General features: G+C 47.3%; 1 protein-coding gene across 8 annotated transcripts in view; it reads right to left on the bottom strand.

Moving 5' to 3' along the window:
• The window catches only part of FHOD3 (formin homology 2 domain containing 3), a 438,646-nt gene that overhangs the window by 51,888 nt on the left and 363,521 nt on the right, over positions 1 to 23,237 (bottom strand). For all 8 annotated transcript variants that reach the window (XM_037033114.1, XM_037033132.1, XM_037033123.1 and 5 more), the window contains 2 exons: positions 14,118 to 14,402; positions 6,939 to 7,819 (listed from right to left, as the gene is read on the bottom strand). In XM_037033114.1, coding sequence (XP_036889009.1) covers positions 6,939 to 7,819; positions 14,118 to 14,402 — 1,166 coding nt within the window. The remainder of the gene's footprint in view (positions 1 to 6,938; positions 7,820 to 14,117; positions 14,403 to 23,237) is intronic.

Here is a 23,237-nt window from a genome sequence, read left to right as displayed (position 1 = left end):
GCGATTGCTGACGTCCATGGTGTAGGGGGAGGACTGGGACTGTTCTCTGCAGCCCGAGTCACTGGGTAGGTAGTCAGCTTTCTGGGTTGGGGTCTCCTCTCCAGAACGAGCCAGCTCCAAAAGGTAGGGCCCTACAAACTCAGCTACACAGGGGGCAGAAAGTTGCCTACAATAATGGGAATATTTTCTGGAACAGTTAAGCCAGATACTTAGGTCCACCTGGACCTAAGTCCAATCGTTGATGCAGAGACAGATGACTACATGACTCACAGGGAGGAGACAGGAAGTCAGGTTTTTGGACGGGACACAGCATTTCCTCCAAGAATGAGTAATTTCGAATTTGCAAGTAAAGAAAAACTTTATTCTGAATGGTTATGGGGGGTGGGTGACCACCATGTAAGAGTGATCACAACCTTATTTGATTCAACATCCTGAGGAAAAGGAAAAGGAAAATAATTCCCTCTCATAACCATTCAATAATCTGAGGGTTTTGGGGGATAGGAGGGGGAACATTCAGGCAGCAGTTAGGAAAAGGTGGAAAGGAAAATTTAAATGCTAAATAGTAGTCATCAAGTATAGAGACTAATCTAAAATCTCACATTGGAATCTCAGGGAAGTCAGGTGCCAAGGTTAAGCAAATTAATAGTATAAACAACGATAGGCCTGTTAACACACCTGCATGGCTGTGTGCAGCACATAACACACTTACGCCTGTTGCACTAGATTCAGTCGATAACCCCAGGAGGTCAGGCACAAGGGGTCAGGCTCAGAGAAGTGGACAGACTTGCTCAAGGACACACAGAGGCAGAGCCCAAACCAAATGAAATTCAAAATTGCAATACCAAAGCACAGAGGTCATTGCGGGTGGGGTGGGGAGGAAGAATCTTTTAAAATGGCAAGATGTAAAAATCCCCAAGGGAAGAGTATGAGAAGTATTCACAGATGAACTTAAAATTCCTGGAATGAAATGGAATCCAGGGACCATGCAGACTCAGGATCCCTGAAAGGTAACTGAAAATATCCAGAAGAACAAGTCATCCAGATGGGTTAGCTCAGGTATGACCCATCCCTGGCTCTGTGACCTTGACAAGTCACTGAACATTTCTGTGCCTCAGATTCCCCTGCGAGGTTTGTGGTGAGGATGAAATGAGACAACCGATGTGCAACAGTGAGGACAGTGTGTAGCCCATGAAAACACTGTAGAAGTGCCTGTTGGACTACTGGACTAATCCTACTGGGACTGATACCCGCAAAGTACTTATGACAAAGCCTGGATCACAGTGCTTTCTGAGAATCAGCTCTTAGCTATTTTCACCACCAGTGACTCCTTTTTATCATTTTTATTCTACTAATATTGCATTTTAAAACTATTTGGTCTACCAATGTATATTTTTCATAACTAATACATCTGCCACACTTATTGATCAAAGGCACCTACATACATAGTAACGGCAGATCAGTCAGTGTCCCCATCCTGAACAGGGCAAAGTGTGGAGACTTGATTCTCGACTTAGCCTGCAGAGTGGCTTCCCAGGGCCTTGGATGGTGTGAGGCTCCATGAACAACTGTCACAAAAACGACAATGTCTCCCGGATGCTCGTTAGAGCCTACGCAGGCCCCTGAACACATGGAATCCCGGAATGGAAAACAGATGCAAAAACAGGAGCCTGCCTTGGGTGGAGCTGGAGATCTCCTCACAAAGAGAAGGTCTTAGTTTCTATTTTTAACGAGGAGAATATCGTGGTGATTTCTATACGCCCAGCTCTCTTCTGAGGCTGACAGGCTGGCCTCCAGGATGAACGGTAAGGGGGGTTCTGGAGGAAGATCAGGAGACTCTCCTTCTTTGCTAGGCAACATGGGCTCCCCCCAAGACTGAGGGGAGAACGGCAAACAGGAAGTCACCACCACTAACTGAGATCTCAACATCATTTATCTGAGGTGGAAACAGGTCTGATCAAAGCCCCTACACTCTCCAAAGGAAAAAACAGAAAATGTAGTTTATTTAGAGCAGTGCTTTACAACTTGGGGTGCACAAGAGAATCTTTAGGGTACCTTTAAACCACAGTTACACTGGGGTCCCCTCCTCAGAGATGCTGGTCTCTTCTGTCCGGGGTGGGGCACAGGGTCACAGATGTTTAAAAGATCTTTCCTGCAACCAGACTCTCTGACTTAGACTTTCAAAAGTCTAAGCTTGGCTTTGAGGAGGGATTGTTGCGTGAGTAGAAAGTTGTTCTTTCAAGAAGAGGAAAAAGTTTAAAAATAGGAAACACAAGGCAGGAGTAAGAGAACATTTCTTAGGATAGAATGGCCATAACAGGGTCCTCGTCTAGTTTCTATGAATGATAGGGAATAAAGTTCTCCCCAGCTATACACAACGTAGGAAGTTTTTATCAATGTTAAAATGAGCCTGCTATGCCCAGCAAATGTCAAGCTCCTCCTGGTGCTGAGAGCTGAGCCACCCGGTCGTCCCCTATGCAGGGTGAAGCACGCAGCTCTGGTGGCTCAGGTGCTGGGTGCGGCGGGCCCTGAAGACACAGTCACACATTCGGCCACACAAACAAACCATGGAGGTGGTTCTTGAAAACAGAACAGAACACCCTGCTCCACCAGTCCTGCAGCTTCTGTCTGCAGTGCCGAATGATCAGGAGAGCCACGGTCCAGAGAAGGGTCACTGTGAAGGCTGCACCAAACTCACATGGGGACAGAATGGTAAGGAGGGGCTGTGATCAGGGCTCGCGCAGGCAGGCGGTCTGGGCAGGGGAACAGGGCTCATCTTCCAGATGCTCCTGAACCGCTGCCACAAAGGGGCACCCCTTTGAATTTTTAAAGAGTCATTTGATGAGAAATTTTTAAAAATGCAGCCTTTGGAAGTAGACACTCAGCACACAGACCTTGTCGCCCCAGAGGGTGCTGTGACTGAAAATAGAAACAGGCTAAGGGCATGATTTATGAAGGGGACTCTGTGAGTCTTGGAGAATACCACTTCCATGAAAGGCGACTGACTGCTCAAGGCCATGAGCTTCACTGCCACAGACCTCGGTCTGGCTCAGGGACGCCAGCTCTAGAAATGGCAAATCATTCCTCGCTGCCCCTGAACGGCCCACAGGGTGACGCCACTGTGTGTTTCCATGCTGTTTGTTGAGACAATGGTAATGACAATGATGCCACGATACAGGTGTCAGAAAGATGTGACAACGACAGAGCTTTCCTAAGTTCTCTAACAAGGGAGCAGGCAACGGACATGGGAAAGCATTAGGCAAACAGAACAAAACAACAACGAAACAAAAAACGCACTAAGTCTAAACAAGAGTTGAAACACCTTTAGTTAGGAATAAAGTTTCTGAGGAACTTGCTCAAAATAGGTTTGCCTTCTTCTTTTTTTTGTATCCTCACCCGAGGATGTGCTTATTGATTTTAGAAACAGGAAGCGGGAGAAAGAGACATTCATCGCTTGCCTCCCATACCTGCCCACACTGGGGATTGAACCTGCAATCGAGGTATGTGCCATGACCCAGGATCAAACCTATAACATTTTGGTGTGTGGGACGATGCTCCAACCAACTGAGCCACGTGGCCAGGGCAGGCTTGCCTTGTTCTTAAGTTTAGGAGAAAAAGTACTAACTCTCCATACTTGTCCTTTGAGTCTTCTACAGCAGAGGCCAACCATAGAACAGTTACATTTCCACCATTAATGGAGTTTATCTAGTGCCCTAACCTGGACACCATCAGCTGAATTTTCTTAAAATGTTGCAGCTAACAGATTCTGATACCATTAGAATCTTCAGGGTAAACAAGGTTGAACAAATTTCTCCAGATCCATTCTAGAGCTTCCTATGATAAACCCAACAGGACCAAGCGAAGGCAGCATCAAGTCCCCAGGGAAAAGCCAAATCCACCAGGGAAAGCCGAGTCCCCTTCCTCATTCTGGTCTCCGATCCTCCCCCATACGGGTCTTGGTCTGTCTGTGATGTGGGACATACCAGCTCCCTTTGGAAGGAGAAGGGACTTTGCTGTCCTTCATCAGGCACACGGGTTAGGAGGACACTCAGCCTCATGGAGGGTAAGTCCCCAGACATCCAAGGGCTTTCTGCCCTTACATCTTTCTCTGGGGTCCCTTTTTTTCCTCTGTGATTCTCTACATCTTAGACCAACAGTAGGAACACAACTCGATGAAATTTAGCATGGAATTTCTGTCTTCCTCCACAAAAACATAATTGAAGTCATCTTACTAAAAAGCTATATATATTTCCTACTGGGAGGGAGAGGAAAGTAGATCCAGTTGCAGAAACTATTTGGAAAGGAAACCAAAAAGCACATCTTTCTGTTCCTATCGTTTCCATCCAGCAGTGACCCAGCCCTGGCTCCAGCACCGGCACCCTTGTTGAGGGGTGACTAGCGTGGCCATGACCATGCCCTGTTATGACCCGGGTCTAGTGTGAGTCTTCTGACGGAAACTGAACAGATTGCCTTTGCTTTGTGCTGTCTTGTAAAATTGACTTCATTTTATTTTTGTTATACTCTATTGTGTTTAATGAAAAACTTCTCGTGAACCAGAATTCGGAAGTGGCTGCTTACAGCTGTGTTTCATAAAACTCACAGTCATGGATTAGAAACAGAAGTAAAATTGGTTATATTTACACTGGTAATATACACATAACGGATTCAACTCTCCAATGTATTATGTTTTAATCCTAATTTGCACTCTTACCTTTGTAAGTTGGCCCCTGCTCACATTTCCAACCCCCCAAAGCAAAGGGCTCCTGGGTCTTATAGAAAATTCTGGAATTGGTTTGGTAAACTGTTCAATATACCACTTTTCTCTTACACTCTCACTTTATAAACACTATGCAAACATTTGTCTTTTTTTCTAGGCAATACAGTCTCTTAGGAGGTCACCACCTACTTCAAGGAAGAATGAAACCTTGGGCTCCGGAAAGGGCACCAAGACTTATTGCCGACTCAGTGGGACCAAGAGAAGGAGGGAGGTGGGAGAACTGTCCATTTTGGGTCTTCTCAAGGAAGCTCTCAATTTTACAATTTCCTTTGCAAAAATGAAATCAGAAGTGCCTTTACTGCTAAACTGCAACTCCCTTTTACTTCTATAATGTGGAATCAAGGCTCAGCTCCTCCCCAGCAACTCTGAGGGTGATGAGCAACCAGGAGAGGCCCAGGGGATGCAGCCAGATGAACTGGGGGGGGGGGGGCGGGGGGGCGGCAGGAGGAGGAGGAAGGAGATGGGCCAACTAGATCTGCGATTGGAGGGCAGAACGAGTGAGGTTAAGTGCTGGGTAAGTCCTGACAACCAGAGGCCACTGTTTTAACCCAGCCAGGCCAGTCTTCTCTAAATGCCAGGCCTGATCTTAAGAACTGAAGGGGACACACAGGGGTTCAGTCCTGGGAAAGTCGGGACACAGAGACACTGAGAGTGAGTGCCCAGCATCACCTTCCTAGGTGTCATTTTCTGGACAGGACAAAGGGGGGCAGCTTTCAGCTGAAGGAGAGGGATGGTTTTCTGTACTGGGTCCTAGTGGTTTGGATTTATAAACAGGAGAAAGCTTTGATTCTGACTTGGGGGGATTCCTGGGCCTGGAGATGATTCCCACTCACCTCCTCCCAGAGACTGGGCAGAATCGGACGCCACACCACGGTAGAGGCCAACTCGGGAAGGGCAGCAGGTACTGTTCCAGACCCTCTCTCGCCCTGACAACACGCCTCTGTTAACAGGAAGTTGGCCAATTACAGCTTCCCTGCCTGGCCTGTCAGCAACACACAGAGGGGACAGGCACTAACTCTGTCACTGGCTCCTTGTCTGGAGGGCACGCTTGCCCTGAGGATGCTGCATACGCTTTCCAATTCAGAAGAGGTGCCCGACTGGTGGGCCAGGGCGTCTGACTCAGGCAGCTTTGTACTCACTCAAAACGAGGACCAACGGAGAAACACATGGAGCTAGAATTAATTCATGAGAATACATTCTTGACTGTCCACTCTAAATTAAAGTTCACAACGTATTTTCTTATACCCCCTGACCCTGAGAAGAGAGGATAGCCTTAAACTTATTTTAAAACTGTAACACACCCAGAATCACAAATGTGGGTTTTTTTTAAAGCACTTCTTTAAGGTATATAAAGAAGACCTCACTGATACAGCGCATCCTTAGACATAAAATCTGTGATCCAGTATGTTGCAGCTTCTTTGCTGGTATTCTTTAACCATGACCTTACCGTTAATGCTCAGTGACTTCATGTACACTCCCTTCTATCTATAAAAGTAGATATGACATCTCTATTAAAAATACCACAGCAGCAAGGCCTACAGAATTCTCAGACATTTATGAAAAATAAGAAATCTAGATGGATACGCGATACTTATAGGATGCTAACTCTACGGCTATTTGGAAACCTCTTGGTAACTGCATCATGCTGATTCAGCCAGGGATTATCCAAAGAAAGGCACTTGAAACACAGACTTTGCAAAAACACTGCACGGTTACTGCTGAGGTTTCAACTACTACTGAGGTCAGAGTAATCAAACACATCTCCAGGATACAGCCCACGTGTTTGGTAAGTTAGCAAGTCTACTTGCCTCTGGCTGAGGGCAGCACCTGCTGCTGGTCTATGCAAATATTCCTGTGTTAATCTTTCTGTCATTTTCTCCAGGTTATTTGGGTCTTTGAAAGCTACTTTGCCTAACAGTGTCAGTAAGCCTCTGTCTGTTAGCTATGAAGGTCCTGTACTCATTTAGCTTAAACCTACGATGTAGCTCAAACAGTAATTAATATATGAAAGGTCAGATTTTTATACTAATCACCTTTTAAAAAAATCAAATATCAGAAGCAACACAGCCAGACACAGAATTTTATATACAACAAATCTCTCAGTCCCACTCAAGAGCAGAAAACAGCTCTGCAAATCCAGAAGCATGCTAGAAGCTATTGGTACCTTGGAGACGGACAATTCCTTAGATTTAGACTCGAACAGGTGCTCCAGCCTCGAAGTATCCACCTTAATAGGTTCCAGTTTTGACCAAAGAAATTCTCTGCAGCGGCGGTTGTTTTTACACGGCCACTCAAAAGGCCGCACTTCATTCCAGAACAGACGGATGGTCTTCTTCTTCTTGGTGAATGCTGGCTGACCCCTGGGTACCTGGGGCCACCCTAAGCCCTGAGGAGCACTGAACACTGGAGGAGGAGCCAATAAATTACCGGGGACTGGAGGGGGAGGCACGCTGTCCAACAGGGGCGGAGGGGGCGGGGGCGGCAAACCCAGGAAGGTAGGTGGGGGCGGGGGAGGCGGCCCAGGGGCCTCCCCGTGACCCAGGTCCGCGTCTAGGACGTCAATGTCATCCTCCTCCCCCAGGTCAGTGAAATCCATGTCTTGGATTCTGAGCTCCCTTGGATTGGCCATGAGCTGGTCCCAGATGTAGTCAGATTCCGTCTTCAGCTGGGCGGACGCTTTCTCCGGGACCTTGTCATTGGGCTCCGTGTCCGAGGAGGTGGACCCTCTCCCCAGGTCCCCGCTGTTAAACTTCTCCGCAAAGGCTTTCACACTGCCCCGATTGTCCAGGCAGCTAACGTCCACCTTCCTGACACTCTCGTCCTGGGCCAGAGAGTTGGCCTGCAGGGTGGATATCCTGCTGGCCAGGCTGGCCACCGCCTCCGTCCCCTGTTCAGTCCCCAAGGGCTCGCCCTCGCCCTTCTCCTCATCATCGGTGGGCTTTCTGTTATGGGCATACAGCATGTCCAGCATGAACCGTTTGTTGGTGAGGATGTCGCCACACTGTTCATTTACACCGGCATCCTGGACACCCGCAGACCACAAACCTGAAAGCATACAGGGAGAAAAATGAGAACGTGGCAGGGGACTGCAGTGCCATGAGAAAACCAATGAGGTAAGAGGTGGGTTTTCCACACAGAAATGAGGCAATTGAAGGGGAAGGGGGTCATGGCTGACAAAATGCTCTTGCGCAGGTGGAGATGCTGCCATTTAACTCCCGATGACCTACTCCTGGACCTGAGACCCTTGTTCAGTGTGGCACTCCTTGCGGCTCCTGCCCAGGCTCCTGGGAGAAATTGCCCTGCCCTTCCTACTCACCCATGACAGCCGGCCAGGCAACCCAGGGGCTTTCGTCCTAACCAGACACAGGGAGGCAAGGAAGATGCTGCTTCCCCGACAGGGGTGTTGGAGAGGCTGTAGAGTTATTTCCACTTTTCCCCTTACTCCACGTCTGCACCAGAGCAGCTCAAATCATCTGGGGAAATGCACAAACCATGCCGTTGGCTGCATGTTAAGTTCACAGTCACTAGTCTTTGGGAGACTCTTAAGCTGCCTGGCAGTCTCATCCAAGACCTCTCCCAGATGAGCCTGCACACCTCTCCTCTCTCCATCTCACCCTCACACAGGCATGCCATTGCTTCCTCGTTCAACAACGCAACAAAGTCCGAAGAGACCTTCCAGTGTGTTCATCCTGCCTCCACCCAGCCCCCTGCACCTGAACACCAGCCACGACCCCCTTCCTGTGACTGCTGATAAACCACCCCTCTTAGCGGGAGTCAGCAGTTCTGCTTGTGCATTTGGAAACCACCCCAGCAATTCTCTCTCCTCATCTCCCATGCTCCTCCCACTAGACCTTCCTACTGGCAGATGAACAGGGTACAATTTCACCCATCTTAAAAAAGAAACAGCCCTGGCTGGTGTGGCTCAGTGGATTGAGTGCCAGCTTGCAAACCAAAGGCTCATCAGTTCGATTCCCAGTCAGGGCACATGCCTGGGTTGCAGGCCAGGTCCCCAGTAGGGGGCACATGAGAGGCAACCACACATTGATGTTTCTCTCCCTCTCTCTCTCCCCATTTCTTTCTCCCTTCCTTCCCCTCTCTAAAAATAAATAAATAAAATCTTTTAAAAATAAAAGGAAAGAAACAAGCAAAAAAAAAAACAAAAATAAAACCTTCATTAACTCCACTTACCCTCCTGCTAAAATCCAAATTTCTCCTTTCCTTTAAAGATGCCTATTATAAGGTTTTTTCCCCTCTTTCACTGTCTCCAATTTCTCCCTATTTTACCTTGAACCAGACTCAGGAAGTTTTTGCTTTTACCATCTTTCAAAGCTGCTCCTTTCCAGGTGACCGATGGCCTGCCTGTGGTACTAGCCCCAGCCGATCCCACTCTCCTGCCTTATTCACACCCTCCAGTTGGCTGCCTGCATGTTGCACTCAGCTGGTTTGCTTCTTTCTTTCTGGCAGCTCCTTCTCGGTGTCCTGCGCTGGTTCCTCCTCATCTTTACCCTTGAAATGTCCCTGGATTCCCTCTGTACTCTCTCTCTTAGTCACCTTCTCATCCAGTCTCAGGGCCTTAAACACCACCTTCTGCCCTCACGCCCATTCCCTCCACTGAACCTGCTTCTCCTACAATTGTTTTCTGTCTGAAATATGGGAACTTCATCCATCTCTCTGACAATTCCAAAACAAACTTGGACGTATTCTTGACTCCTCCTCTTTTTTTTTAGCCCACACATCCAGCACAGCAGGACATCCCATTAGCCAAATCGTCATGCTTTATCCAGAATCCATCCACTTTTCTTATTACCTCCCCTGTCACAACCCGGGCTGAGCCAGCGTGGTTTCTTGCCTTCAACACTGAAAGTTCTCACTGGCCTCAGCTTCAGCTCTTGCCTCTCTACCGTCAGTTCTCCACCTGTATGACAGCCATGTGATGTGTTAAAAGATCTGATCATATCTTTTTGCTCAAAATCTTCTCAGGGTGTCACATTTCACTGAGACAAAAATGCAATAACCTTGCAATGTTCACAAGCCTTACAAGGTCTCACCCTAATTTCCTGTCATCTACTGCCACCACCCCAGACGTGCACACACGAACCCCTTTCAGCTACAGTAGCTCCTTGACATTCCCAGAACTCAGCAGGCATGACCGGGCCTCAGGGCCTTTGCCCCTCCGAGAAAAACTGCACCCAGTTAATCACACAGTTTGCTTCTCAACCTCCTTCATGTCTTTGCTCAAATAGCATCTTCTCAGTGAAGTCTTCCCCAACCACCTTATTTAAAATTGGACAACTCCTCTCTCTCCCCAACCCTGTTTAGCATCCTTTCCTGCTTTTATTTTTCACCAGAGCACTTAATACTATCTAATCTTCCATACAAAGGTATCGTTGTCTTTGCCTCATTACTGAAACAATTATAATTACTTGCTCAACTATCTTCTTCATTGAAATGTAAACTCTAAAAGAGCAGGGATTTGGGTATGTTTTGTGCACACTTGTATCCCCAGCATCTAGCATGAATGAATGAATGCATGAATGAATGGTCAGGACCTTATTCCTCCGAGTTTGCTTCCTAAGGGCCAGCAGGACTGCAGGGTGGGCATTTTGGGATGTGAGTTCCATTAGATATCTAGGGTGTCCGTGGATGCTTGTGTAGGGAGGCGGGAGGAGACCGAGGCCCTGGACGTGAGCATCAGGAGCTTTCATGGTACCAAAGGAGAAGAGCCCGATCAGACACGCTGGTCCCTCCCACAGGTCTCTGCCTTGCTCTCAGAGGAGGCACGTAGTGGGAAGCACGAAGGCCGCTTTGTGGTCTGTTCCTTCCAGTGTGGTTCTGTCCTCGGTGCTTGGCGTAACAGTGGCCTAGCCTCTCCAAGAGACCGACACCAGAACAAGAAGTTGTTGGGCCCTCTGGTTGGTTCCACAAACAAAACAACACTTAGGAGGTGACCGCCATCGATGAGACAGGGATGGTATTCGAACACGTGACAGAAAAGCCTGGTTATCTGGAGTCCTGACCACGGGTCATGCAGTCCTGTAAACATGGAGGCTGCCTTGGCACCAGGAGGCGGTGGCACATAAAGTGGTCCAGCCCCTCCCACAGGATTGCCTCACTCTTTCTCCACTTCTAGGCAAATGTTGGCAATTTCTTATTTTGGCAACAGGAAAAGCAGCATAATAAGGTAACATTTTCAATGCTGGTTTTCTCACTTACTCTCTTCATTCCTTCAAGTCCTGCTACATATCCTTATGCAGCATGTGTCTTCATTCCTAGTTTTTTCCTTTGCTCTGAACTCTATCTAATATTAATAGAACTACTCCTGTTTTTCCTTATTAATGTTAACATGTTATCTCTTTTTCCAGCTTAACATTTCACCTCCCCATGTCATTATATTTGAAATGAGTTTTGTATGGACAGCATAGAGCTGGGATGTGCTTTCATCCACTATGCAAATCTGCCTTTTAATTTCAAGTAATTATTGATTCATTAGTGCTTGAGTCTGCCATTGTATCATTTTTTTCCCTGTGTCAGTTCCTCTTTCTCCCTTCTTGGCTGCAGTGGCTTGCTTGAACATTTTTTAGAATTTCAATTTATTTGTTGTGCTTTGCAGTACATTGCCTCGTTAATTTCCTAGCAGTTGCTCGACTTATTACAATATATACACCAATTCATTAGTCTACTGGTATTGATGTTTTACTACTTTGAAAGGTAGAAAACTTACTTGCATTTAAATGCCTTTACTTTCCCCAGTTTTGAAATATAATTGTCATATTTCCTCTATATATATTGAACACAACATCAAATATAATTTTTGCTTCTACCATCAATATAATTTAATAATAAACTCACAAGAAAAAGATACCCTTTTTAATTTACCCCTATATTTACCCAATTTTTCCTTTCTGAAATTTCAGGTCTTCTCTTGTCTTTTCTTTCTGTTCAGAAAACTCTCTTTACCCATCATTTAAGAGCAGATCTGCTAGTGATAAATTCTTAGTTTTTCTTTAACTATGTTTATTTTTCCTTCATTCTTAAATGTTACTTTGCTGGATGCAGAATTCATGGCTGATGCATCTGGTTATTTGGAAGCTACGGGGTCGGGGGCGGGGATAGGACAGCAACAGGTTTTCCACTGGGGTGTGTCTAGGGCAGGAAATGTATTAATAGCCAAACAGGTTTTCTGTTCTGTTAGCAATGCCCTCCCCAACACTTTAGCTAGAGGAGTGAGCTATACTTGGTGCTGCATTGCCACATCATTGAAGTCTGAATGTCCCTAGGCAGTCAATCTGTCTTCTCCTTTCCCCCTATCAGAGTCTTCCTATGACTGGCTGCTCTGTTATGCCCCGTATGCTAATTATTTCAGTTGTGAGAGAGAGAACCTGGGAGCAATGGAGCTTTCCCATCTTAGCTAGATGCCTCTTCATTTGTTTATCCACAGTGGTTTTGAGAGGCCCTACTATGCTCTGAACACCCAGCTAGGAAGTGAGAACTTACAATGAACAAGACAGAATCCCCGTCCTCCCAAAGGTTACATTCAAGTGGAGACCAGGACAGGTATATAAGTGATTACAACAAAGCGTCATGAGTGCTATGATAATGCCTCTTTACACAGCTTTGCATGCAACAGAACACATGACACAAAGAAGGAGAGAATTACACAGCCCAGAATAAGTTGAATCTCTTTCAAGCCTCACAGGTTCACTTTAAAATAATAGACACAATCATGAGAATATGATCAGAAATCATTTTGATTGACTTTGTGATTTAGTTGAGAACATTCTGAAAAGTAAGAGCTGTGCTGAGAGAGCAGTCTTGACCCCACCACTGCCAATGGTGTCTATAAACAGTGGGATTTTTTCAGAACTGAAGAGCTACCACATATAAACATGGTCACATCCCTTAGAAGCACCAGACTGAAGCAGAAAAAGTCACTGCAAGGCCCTAATTCCTGAGTGCATACACTCGGACGGCACCAGCTCTCGTTAGAAAGTCAGTGGCCCTTTGCTGGGAGCAGAGTCTTTCTTTTTGGAAAGTTGTCTTTATTGGAAGAACTTTGGACAATCTGATCCAAGAAAGTTCTGTTCCCTGGCTTATTTTCACTAAGCCAACTTGTCGATATGTTTCAGGCCTGCTAAACCTAATGATGACAAATCGTTCTGAAAGTTATCCAAAATGAATAAAACTGATTTGAAGGACTAACTGATCAAGAAGAATTACCCAACACCTGGTACTATGACCATAATCACATTAAGTGTGAATAAACAAGTAGATCGTAAGAGACTGTCTGACTTTGAAAGAAATTAAGTATGAATATATTTAATACCTCTTAGCACATACATGTTCCACCAGACAGAAGATTTTCAATGCAATATTTTCTCAGATATAAACTAATAAAATCCTTCTGTCCTTTTTCTTAAACTGCATCATAATGACTAGTATCATAGAGAATAAAATCTAATATATTGTAACTGGTGAAAACTCAACTATTAACTATTTTAGACTACACCATTGATTGACAGGTCTCATGGGAGTCCTCATGGCTCCATTCATTTATTCAGTTTTCATTCACCCACCCATGCTTCCGAGACAATGTATTCTAAATCTGTGACTTAACAGGGCAGGCATGGGCTTCCTGCCCAAGTCCCTGTGGAGGACTAACATTTCATTTAATCCCTAATCATAAAGTCACCGTTACATGGGTGAACTGACTACCAAATACAAGGCCAAAAAGATATAATTCCATAAGGAAAGGCATGTACTTTATACCAGAGAAAAACGTGGCCCTGAGTATACTGTAGACAATTACTTAAGCTCTGTCTGTTCCAGTAGAGTACATCAATGGACCTCAGCACCCTGTGAACTACCACCTTTGGAAGTCCTCGTTTGATTCTTTTTAAACAAAGTGGCACTGAAATGTTCAGTCATACCTTCATTTTAAAAAATCTTTTAAGTGAGTAGATAGACAATATGACATGTCTCTAAATTTAAATCCGAAAGAAGCTACACTTTCTACAAACAACTAGAAGGAAATGAGGAATTTAGGGCCGACTCCTCAGGAAAAGTCCTCTGTTGGCCCCAACATCGGGCCCTTTCCCACCTATGGAAGTGATGATGTAACAGTGAGGCAGAGGGTGTGGGGATGTCCCGCCCCCAGCTGCCCCCTGCTATGGGGCAGGAAGCTGCTGGCTAGCTGGCTGACGTGTGGTCACATTCCTCACCTCCAAAGCCCAGGTGACACAGCCCTGTGAGTGAGCTGAGCCAGTAAGTCACCTTAGAGGCCAGCATACAAGGTCCCCTGCCCCAGGGTTCCTGGGATGTTTATGGAGAAAAGGGGCTTTATTACCAGTTCCCCTGTCCCTGGAGAGCTTGTCCTCCTTCTCCTCCCTCTCCAAGGTGCTGCTGGAGGAAGAGATGCTGGAGGCAGAGCAGTTGTCCCTCTCGTTCACCTCCTCGTTCCGCCTCTCTTTCTCACTGAGGGAGGCTCGCTCTTCTGGCTCCTGCTCCACTTCACTCTCTGTCCCCACGAGGGCAGGGGCTACTTCCTGGCTGGCCTCATCAGCCACCTGCCCCACCTCTGCCTCTGGATCCGGTTCTGCCTCCGGTTCAGTCACGGGCTCCCCGGTGCTCGCTGGTAGAGACAACAATGGAGATACAATCACAACAGGAATTTCTCAGAAGTGTACCAAGTGAGGTGTGATGATGGATGCGAGCCCAATTTCTCTGCTGTGAGTGGTAGGCAGAATTCTACAGATGGTCCTGAAGACTCCTGTCCCCTGTCCGAGTCAATCAAAGACACGTCAAGGCACTGCTAGGAAGGGACTGTGCAGCTAATGTTCAAGTCTCAAGTCGGCTGACATCTGGGTGGGGCTGCTCCAGTCCCGGGGGCCATCTGAAATAGGATAGTTGCTGATTAGCAGCAGAAAAGGACATCAAAGAGATTACAACCAGGAGAAGGATTTGACACAACACTGGTGGCTTAAAAGGCAGAGGAACCATGTTGATGAGGAATGAATTCTAAGAGCTGAGAGTGACTCCTGGGTGACTGAAAACAAGGAACAGAGACCCTGGTATTACAAGCACAAGAAACTGAATTCTGCCAACAACCTGAATGAACCTGGAGGTGGAATCTTCCCAGGGCCTCCCTGTAAGAGCCCAGCCATCACAACCCTGACTATGGTCTTGCGATATGCAAGGCCAAGAACACAACTGAGCCATGCTAGACTTCTGAGATAATAAATAGGGGCCATTTTGATTCAATATTTTTGTGCTAATTTGTTATCAACAACAGAAAACTGATACATAATCCTTCTGTCTCTTCAAGGGAAGGGGGAAAATCCACTATGAATCAAGCCAGTAAGCAAGTAGCAGCCTGATGTTCTATCAGCAGCTACACCAGTGAGGCCTGTTGCCCTCTGCTTGACGTGGTTGCTCATATTGTAAATTCATCCACCATTTTGGAAGCTACGTAGAAAAACCCCTCATGGGCACAGAACTATGTGTCAACCTATCAAGACTGGAGACCCGCTGCTTGCACCGAGGTAAAACACTCTTGCTCCTGTGTGCCATCCTTTAGGGAGGGGACATGGCACGGTGTGGCTTTCTTTGCATGTTTTTGCTGCAAAAAATTCTCTGCTGCGAGCTGTGGATAAGTAGCTGAAGGACTGGGAATACAAAAACATTCTGAGCCCACTGCCACATTAAAGGCCAGAAGAGTTAGACAGGTCAGCTCCAAGGGTCTTTGACCAATGTGGGCACAACCACATCGCTGGAATCCTGGCAGTGTGCCCCAGGAACTCTAGGAACACACAAGTTCAGAAGACATTTGCATGTGGCAGGAACTGTGAGAGACCTGCCCAGACCCCATAAGAACAAGCAGAGCAGGGAGCTCTCTCTGGGGGTATCTTGCCCTGCCAGCTCAGGTGAGCAGGGATGGCTGGCAATGGGGTGTGCACAGCAGGCTTCCCGTAGGCCAAGCAGTGGCATTACCATGGGAGAGAAAGGCTCAGGCCTCGCTGGGCAGGGTGCCTTGCTGCCCTCTGCCTCCCAGCAAGAAGTCGTTCTGCCAGGACTCACTGGGCCCCATACCCCTGCCTCTCATCTGCTCTCAGGCTGCCTTCTCCTGAGAACATGTCAGAGAATTTGGGAGGGGGGCAGGCAGACAGTGGGAAGGATGAGATGCCAGCCTCTCCTTGTATTCCTGAGTAACTTCCAACCACTGCAGGGAAGAAATACTCCTTGGTAGGACCCCTGCCCCAAGTGCCCTTCGGGTAAAAAAAATGGCTGTAGGGGATGGAGGGCTTCCCCCTTCTGCCTGCCTGTGACTTGATGGCTCGTTGTGCATCTTCTGCTGGGAACTCTAGCCTAACACAGGAGTCTGCCCTCCTGGGAGCCTGGAGGCAGGGAGGCCGGCGGCAGCAAAGGCCCCTGCTCTCTACTGGCTGTCCGTACTGGGTGTCTCCAAGAGTGATGGTTACAAGACCTGGCGATATGATGGCCAAGTTTCCGGGCAGAGACACATTGGCTGGCAGCAGCAGGAGGAAACCATAGGGCATGACCATGAACCTGAACCCACATGCCTAAGAATGGGCGTGTCAGGCACTTTTCCTTAAAAGCCGAAACTGGGCTGGTACAGGGAAAGAGTGAGCATGCCTCTGAGAAACATTCCCTTCGGTGTTGAAGGAACTTTTATGGTAATTTCTTTTTCATCTGATAATAGAGTATTTAGCAAAGAGATACAAAACGCTCTCCGTTTCACAAGCATGGCACAAGCATAGTTTCAGCAATAGCAGTGCCATCATTTGGTTGACAGAAAGCATCTGCTCTCGCACACATTAACTTCAGAATAGCCACATCAAAACGAAAATGTGTTCCCAACAGCCTAGCATGTGGCGTGCATTTGAGTTTTAATTGGTGAGCATATGGCGCAAAACAGCGAGGGTGCCTCCAAGCGGCTTTATCACTGACAGGGAGACAGGAACAGTTGGTTGCCATAAGTCCGTCTACTCACCGCCCCCAGGAGACGGGGCAGACAAAGGAGGGTGGGTCCAGGATTTGATGGTTGCTTGACCCCAGGCTACACGCACCCCCACTGTCTTGTTTCTTTCCTCTAAGCAGCGACTCTGCCCTCTGGTTAGACAGACAGCCAGCAGCTGCCTGGAGAGACGTGGCAATGGGCACGCAAACTCTAGAAAGCCACGCACCCTTGAGAATAAACAGTATAGTGGCACCCCCCACATCAGGGCCTTACTGTGGCGTCAGATGTTTCTATGTGCGATATGACCACTGGGGTGGTTTCTTGTTTCCATCACTACTGGGGAGGCAGTCATCTGATCGGAGCGCAGCCTCAGTGCCCACAAAGTCTGACAGCGAACTGTGGTATGTGAGGTCGTTCTAATGATGAAGAAATTAAATAATACTCACACACATTCAGGGCAAGCAAAACCACCAAGGACAGAGAAAGTGGAGGCAGAGAGCCAACTCACAGTTCCTCACTCCTGACAATCTGTGTGCGATCAATGTACACACCAGGCAACACCTGTGGCATCGACATGGCACACGTCTCTGCTTTCAGAGGGCTCACACTTGGCTAGGGACACAGGGAACCCATCAGCAGGTGCCAGTGGTATGGGGCCAGACACCTAAGTGAGAGCACTGGGTGACAAGAGACAGGAGTCCCTGGAAGGAGTGGCCAGGATTCACAGCAGAACCCTTCTTGTGCCATATCCAGGAAACACAGGCACAAGGGCAGAAGGCCCCTGAGGGCCAAACCCACAGCTTCCTCACATCCAGGAGCCCCCAGCAAGGTCCAGAGCCGGCATCTCCTCACAGCGTCATGGCTGACAGGAAGTGCCCTTCAAGGACACACTAAATTCCAGAACACTTCTGTTCCCCCTTTCCTTTATCTTTCACCAGGGACTCCCTCGTCCAAACCCCCTTTCACACACACATACACACACACACACACACACACACACTCTCTCTCTCTCTCTCTCTCTCTCTCTCTCATTTCTTTTGAGCTGCTGCCCAAAGCCAGGCTGGTCGCTCTCTGGGCAGACACAGGGATAAGCATCACCTGTACTCCCCAAGTCCCCAGGAAATAGGAGGAACTAGGCCAGTTTGCAGGGAAAGTCCTCAAGAGAAATGAGGTATCTGCCAGCACTGCGGGGTCGGGGGAACTTCTCACAGCTTCCCACTATGGCTAGTCCCAGTGATTATGAGCCTTTCTCTGGCCCAACAATCGTGTGGGTGGGGAGAGAGACAGTGACAGTGACAGTGACACAGTCTGTCAGCAAGACAGACCTGGCTCTTGTTGTCATGGAAGTTACAGAGCAACAGACTCCCCCCCGCCACGGCCTCTGCAGGGCAAAGGTGGGCCAACCCTACTGCCAACAGACACAGGGAACGTCCAGCCCTCAGCTCCCACTAGACACGATGAAAAATATTTATAAATGTTATGGCTGTTCTACAAGCAAAAGCATGGAGCCCTGGCAGGTATGGCAAGAGTCTTTGGCAAGGCCTGGGAAGGGATGTATGTCTCTGTGCTCGAATGATATTGAAGTGGAGTCTCTAAAATGAAAAGGAGGGAGAACGTGGATCTGAGAACATTCTGGCAGAGGGAAGAGCACATTCAGGGACTTGGGCACAGGTCGTGCTGTAGGAATGGACGCTGTCCAATGTCAGGGGCCAGGGCATGGGCCTGGTAAGGCAAGGTAAGGACGTGGAACTTTACTCAAGGGCAGTGAGAGCTGCTTCAGGTAGAGACAGGTCATGTTTCACGGTGTCTGATAGGACCCCCGGTTACATCGGCATCACAGACTACACTAACTTTCCTCTGGGACCGCTGAGGCATGCCTGCAGCTACGAGTGCAACTCCTGGTCTGTGTGGAGTACACAGAGCAGGAGGCAAACCCTGCAGACGAGGAGACGGGGAAGGAGGAGCTGAGGGCCAGTCAGAGGGGATCAAGAGAGCAATGAACAAACAGCACCGCTGGAAGAACACGTGGACAAGTGATTGAGATTCTGGACAGTGGGCAGAAGTTTTCCACCCTGGAGTCCCTGCTGCAGGGCTGCTGGCTCCCCCTGAGGCATTGCACACTGCACTGTCGGGAGATCTCTTATTACCCTCAGAGAGCCAAGGCCATGAGGCAACAGGGAGGGCTCAGGATAAGGTGCTGGCAGGAAGGGAGGGGCAAGACACCCGCTCCCTGGCACATACCTGCAAGGACCCTGCAGCCCTGTCTTCAAGTCGGGCTCAGAAGTGATTACAATAAACCAAACCTGCAAGTGGGGGCTGCCAGGGCTTCCCACACCTGTCCATACCCACCCTTCTAACGGAGGAAGGACACAGAGATCTGACAGCATCTCTGGGCTGAGCAATGGAAGGGGAACTGTGAGCATTTGGGCCAGGTGTCCGGGCAGCCCTTCTCCTTGCGGGGGGGGGGGGGGGGGGGTGAGTTTGGAAACAAAAGGAGAACATGGCAAGAAGTGGCTGGCAACATAAAAGGTGTCCAAACCTGGGATCTGTCTTTCTGGACCACATCCTGAGAGAGCAGACTGATGGGATGTCGGCATTGCCAGAGAGGCTTAGCAAAGGCCAGAAAAATGCATTTGGCCAGAGCCCACAGTGACCTGATTCCGAGGACTTTAAATGAAATCTTAAGGTCAGAGTCGGGTTGGGGGGGAGCAAGGAATATAAGGAAGGAGAAAGGAATCAAAATTAAACTGCATAAATGGATACTGTAATGGATAATTTATGTAACATGGAAGAAATAATACAAAGGAAGATGTTTACAGTGTATTTAGAAGGAAGTAACAAGGAACCCAGTTACTGCCATCCTGTAGCAAGGACCCAGGACCCGAACATGGTCACTCATGGGGATTCTTGATCCAAAGGAAACAGACATGACAGGAGAGAGAGGTTGGGGAGCCAGGGTGGGAACATCAATAGGAGAACCACGTAGAAAGGGAAATCTTGAGTGTTTTTGTTGAGAGGATATGAGAGGGTGCTCAGTCCAGTGACTGGTTCTTCCCTCATGCAGATCACAGAAGTGGGAGAGAGATAAGAACAGGGCAGGCCTTGAGGATTTCAGGAGCTCAGCCTCTGTTCCAAGTCAACCAGGGCAGATATAGACTCATTCTGGCTAGTCCTCTTCGTCCCTCCAAAAGCCCAGCACCCATGCCTAATCTAGGCCTGAAAATCTCACTAGACATCAGGCCCCGCTTGGCCTTAAGGTGAAGTAGCAGTGAAAGTGACTATGTAACGGGTATCTCCTTTTCACCAGGGCAATTCTAGATACCACGGCCACATCACGTTATTTGGCCCACACCAACAATGTGAAGGTTAGCGTCCCAGGTGAGGAACAAGGAAACAAGCTCAGAGAAGTTAAGAGACTTGTCCAGGGCTACACAGCGGGCTGAACACTCTCAGTTTGCTCCTCCAGTCCCATTGCTCTGCTCTGTTCCGTGCCCTGGGAGGCTGGCCTCTATGGAAAGCACCTGCATTTGCATTCTGTCTCCCTTTCAGATGGGCTGGCGCCTGGGAGGGACCACCAAAGGTGGGCAGAAGGAGAGGTTGGAGTATTTATGCCACGCTCTTTGCAGATGGGGTCACAATGTGGCAGAAGTTCTCAGGCCACCGTTTCTGTCTCATGGGCTCCTTCCCAAGGCTACAAAGATCTCACCAAGTCCCAGCCACTCACCAAGTTCTTCCAGGCCTCAAGGTGGGTGGTGGCGATGTTTTCCCACTGATGCTAGTTCCTGCATACTTCCCCACCTTCTGAGCATGTGCCACCTCCTCCCAAAGGACTCACAAACAAGCAGAGCAAATGCTAGCAGACTGGGGTTTGAACTTCAAATGGCCTTACTAAAAATCTTGGGCTGTGAACCATGATGTTCCTGTGTAGTGAGTGACTTCAGCCTTCAAGGAGAGGAATACTATAATCATTTCTTCAAAAAAAGAAAGCACGGTGGGCACAAATGTTCCAATTCTGTTTTCATCCATGTCCCTGACAGCTGAGCCCAGAGTGTCCAACTGGAATCTCTTGTCATGCAATTTTTCTTTGAAGAGATAAATTGCTGGTAGAAAGATCTGAATTTAATAAGTCTTTGGGTGGCTTCAATTGATTTCAGTCTGCGATGGTGTTTCGATGACTTTGCCAGGACTTGGCTTTCTGGCAGGTCTTATAAAACCAAGGGCCGGGCCAGCCAGCTTTATAAATGTTGCTCCAAACTGTGTAGATTCCAGGGACCTCCCCAGTTCATAGCTAATAACTAACACTATCGACTTTAAACTGTGGTCGAATCACATAAATATGAAAAAGGTCCCAAGAGAAAAAGCTCAGAACTTTGAAAATTCTTTAGCTTTTGCTTTTGGTGTTGGGCCAGTTCTTTCTAAGCTCTTCACTCAGATTCACTCCACAGCAGGGTTCCTTACCCTGGATACCATGGATGCTTGAGTTGGGTAATTCTTTGTTGTAGGTGGCTATCCCATGTAGCGTAGGATATTCAGCAGCATTCCTAGGCTTCTACCCGCTAGAAGTCAACAGTGCTTCCTCCCCAGTTGTGACAACCAAAAATATCTCCAGACACTGCCGAATGTCCCCTGTGGGGAAAATGACCCCTGGTCGAGAATCACTGCTTAAGCTTTACAAAAGAAGTACATTGTCATCTGAAAATCGCTGATTTCATTGGTCCAGTGTACCTCTATGCCTTCAAAATTAAGCCCAGCTTTGTTCTCAAAGTTCAGAGCTGGATTCTCTAAACCATTCCAGCCAAAGTCACCTCTTCAGATGAAAACCATACATGGTCAGAACTACCATCAGAAGTCCTTCTGGAAGATGCCACTTTATAAATCCCATGCCTACCCTCATAGTTCCAACAGAGGTTTTCATTTAGCTTCAGTGGAATGCTGTAAGAAATACTGAGCTCTTCATCACAGACCATATTATCTCTAAATACACACCCTTAAACTCTAAAATCACATTTGATATGGCAAGTCATTCGTACTACAAGAGGCTTGTGAGAGTAAGAAAAAGCTCAAAAAAACCCAAAACCCAACAACAAACCCAGATCTGTGGCCTTCATGCTGTGCTCACATGGGAACGTACCACTGAGTTGGATGTTGGGCAGGATTACAAGCACTGTTAAATTGTAATTTCCATATTCCCCATGCCTCTCGGGTTATGTTTCTGATTGAGTTCCCTTGGTTAAACTTGTATATGATACAACTCCACTCTAGTATCATATAGGACAAAAGAGAAGCCAGTTTTAGGTCCAATTATTCTAATATTGTTTACCAATAGATTCTATTTCACACTATACATAGAAAATTAAGAGAAATTTAAGATTATTGTATTGTTTATTGCTCTAACTTCAAACCTCAAGCCCCCATTACAAAGGCTTCCTTTGAACTTGCATAAATTTCTCTTCTAAAGTCAGACAGGTCTTGTCTTGGTTCTAAGAGTCGAACAGGATCAGCTCCACTATTTGTCCTCCTCTGCCCAGGAAGGCGGTGGAGCTCCTGGGTTAACTGCCTGCCCATCTGCTCATAAGAGCGACTAGGAAGACAAGCCTCTCCTAGAAAATGAAGACGTTGACTAATTTCACACTGGCAGTGCATGTCAACAGCCCCTGTGGCCCTTTTCAAGTCCCAGACGGAAACATCAGTAACATGAAAACAAACTACTTTGGCCCTGGCTGGCGTGGCTCAGTGGACTGAGCGCGGGCCTGCGAACCAGAGTATTGCGGTTCAATTCCCAGTCAGGGTACATGCCTGGGTTGCAGGCCATTTCCCAGCAAGGGACTCACGAGAGGCAACCATACATTGATATTTCTCTCCTTCTCTCCTTCCCTTCTCCTCTAAAGATAAATAAATAAATAAGTCTTAAAAAAAAAAGAAAACAAACTAATTTGTAAGGGATACACTACATCAAAATGGGTAGTCCTAACTAATAACAGCAAATAAACTGATTGAATTTGAGGTGGTTTTTTTTATAGCTAATTCATTTTTTCAAGCTGAGCAAGATAGAGTTATTCTTAATTAGATGTTTTAATGTGATTATAGCAACTTCATTTATTACATAAATATTTATTTAGACCTCTCAGGGGCACAGCACTATGAGAGGCACAAAGAAGTCAGATGTGAAAAAATGTCTTCTGCCCTGGCTGGTATAGCTCAGTGGATTGAGTGCAGACCTATGAACCAAAGGATCACAGTTCGATTCCCAGTCAGGGCACATGCCTGGGTTGCAGGCCAGTTTCCAGCAAGGGACGCATGAGAGGCAACCATACATTGATATTTCTCTCCTTCCCTTCTCCCCTAAAGATAAATATATAAAATCTTTTTGAAATGTCTTGCTTATAACATTTTTCAAGCTAAAGTGCTTTCTTAAGTCATAGCCAATAGATATTATAATATCCAAACAACCAGTATCTAAGGAAAATAGGAGCTCTTTTTACCGGTAGA

The sequence above is a fragment of the Sturnira hondurensis genome, unplaced genomic scaffold (assembly GCF_014824575.4).
Source record: "Sturnira hondurensis isolate 20B ecotype Veracruz unplaced genomic scaffold, ASM1482457v3 Scaffold0001872, whole genome shotgun sequence".
Classification (NCBI taxonomy): Eukaryota; Metazoa; Chordata; class Mammalia; order Chiroptera; family Phyllostomidae; genus Sturnira; species Sturnira hondurensis.
This window is presented reverse-complemented; position numbering and strand designations above follow the sequence as displayed.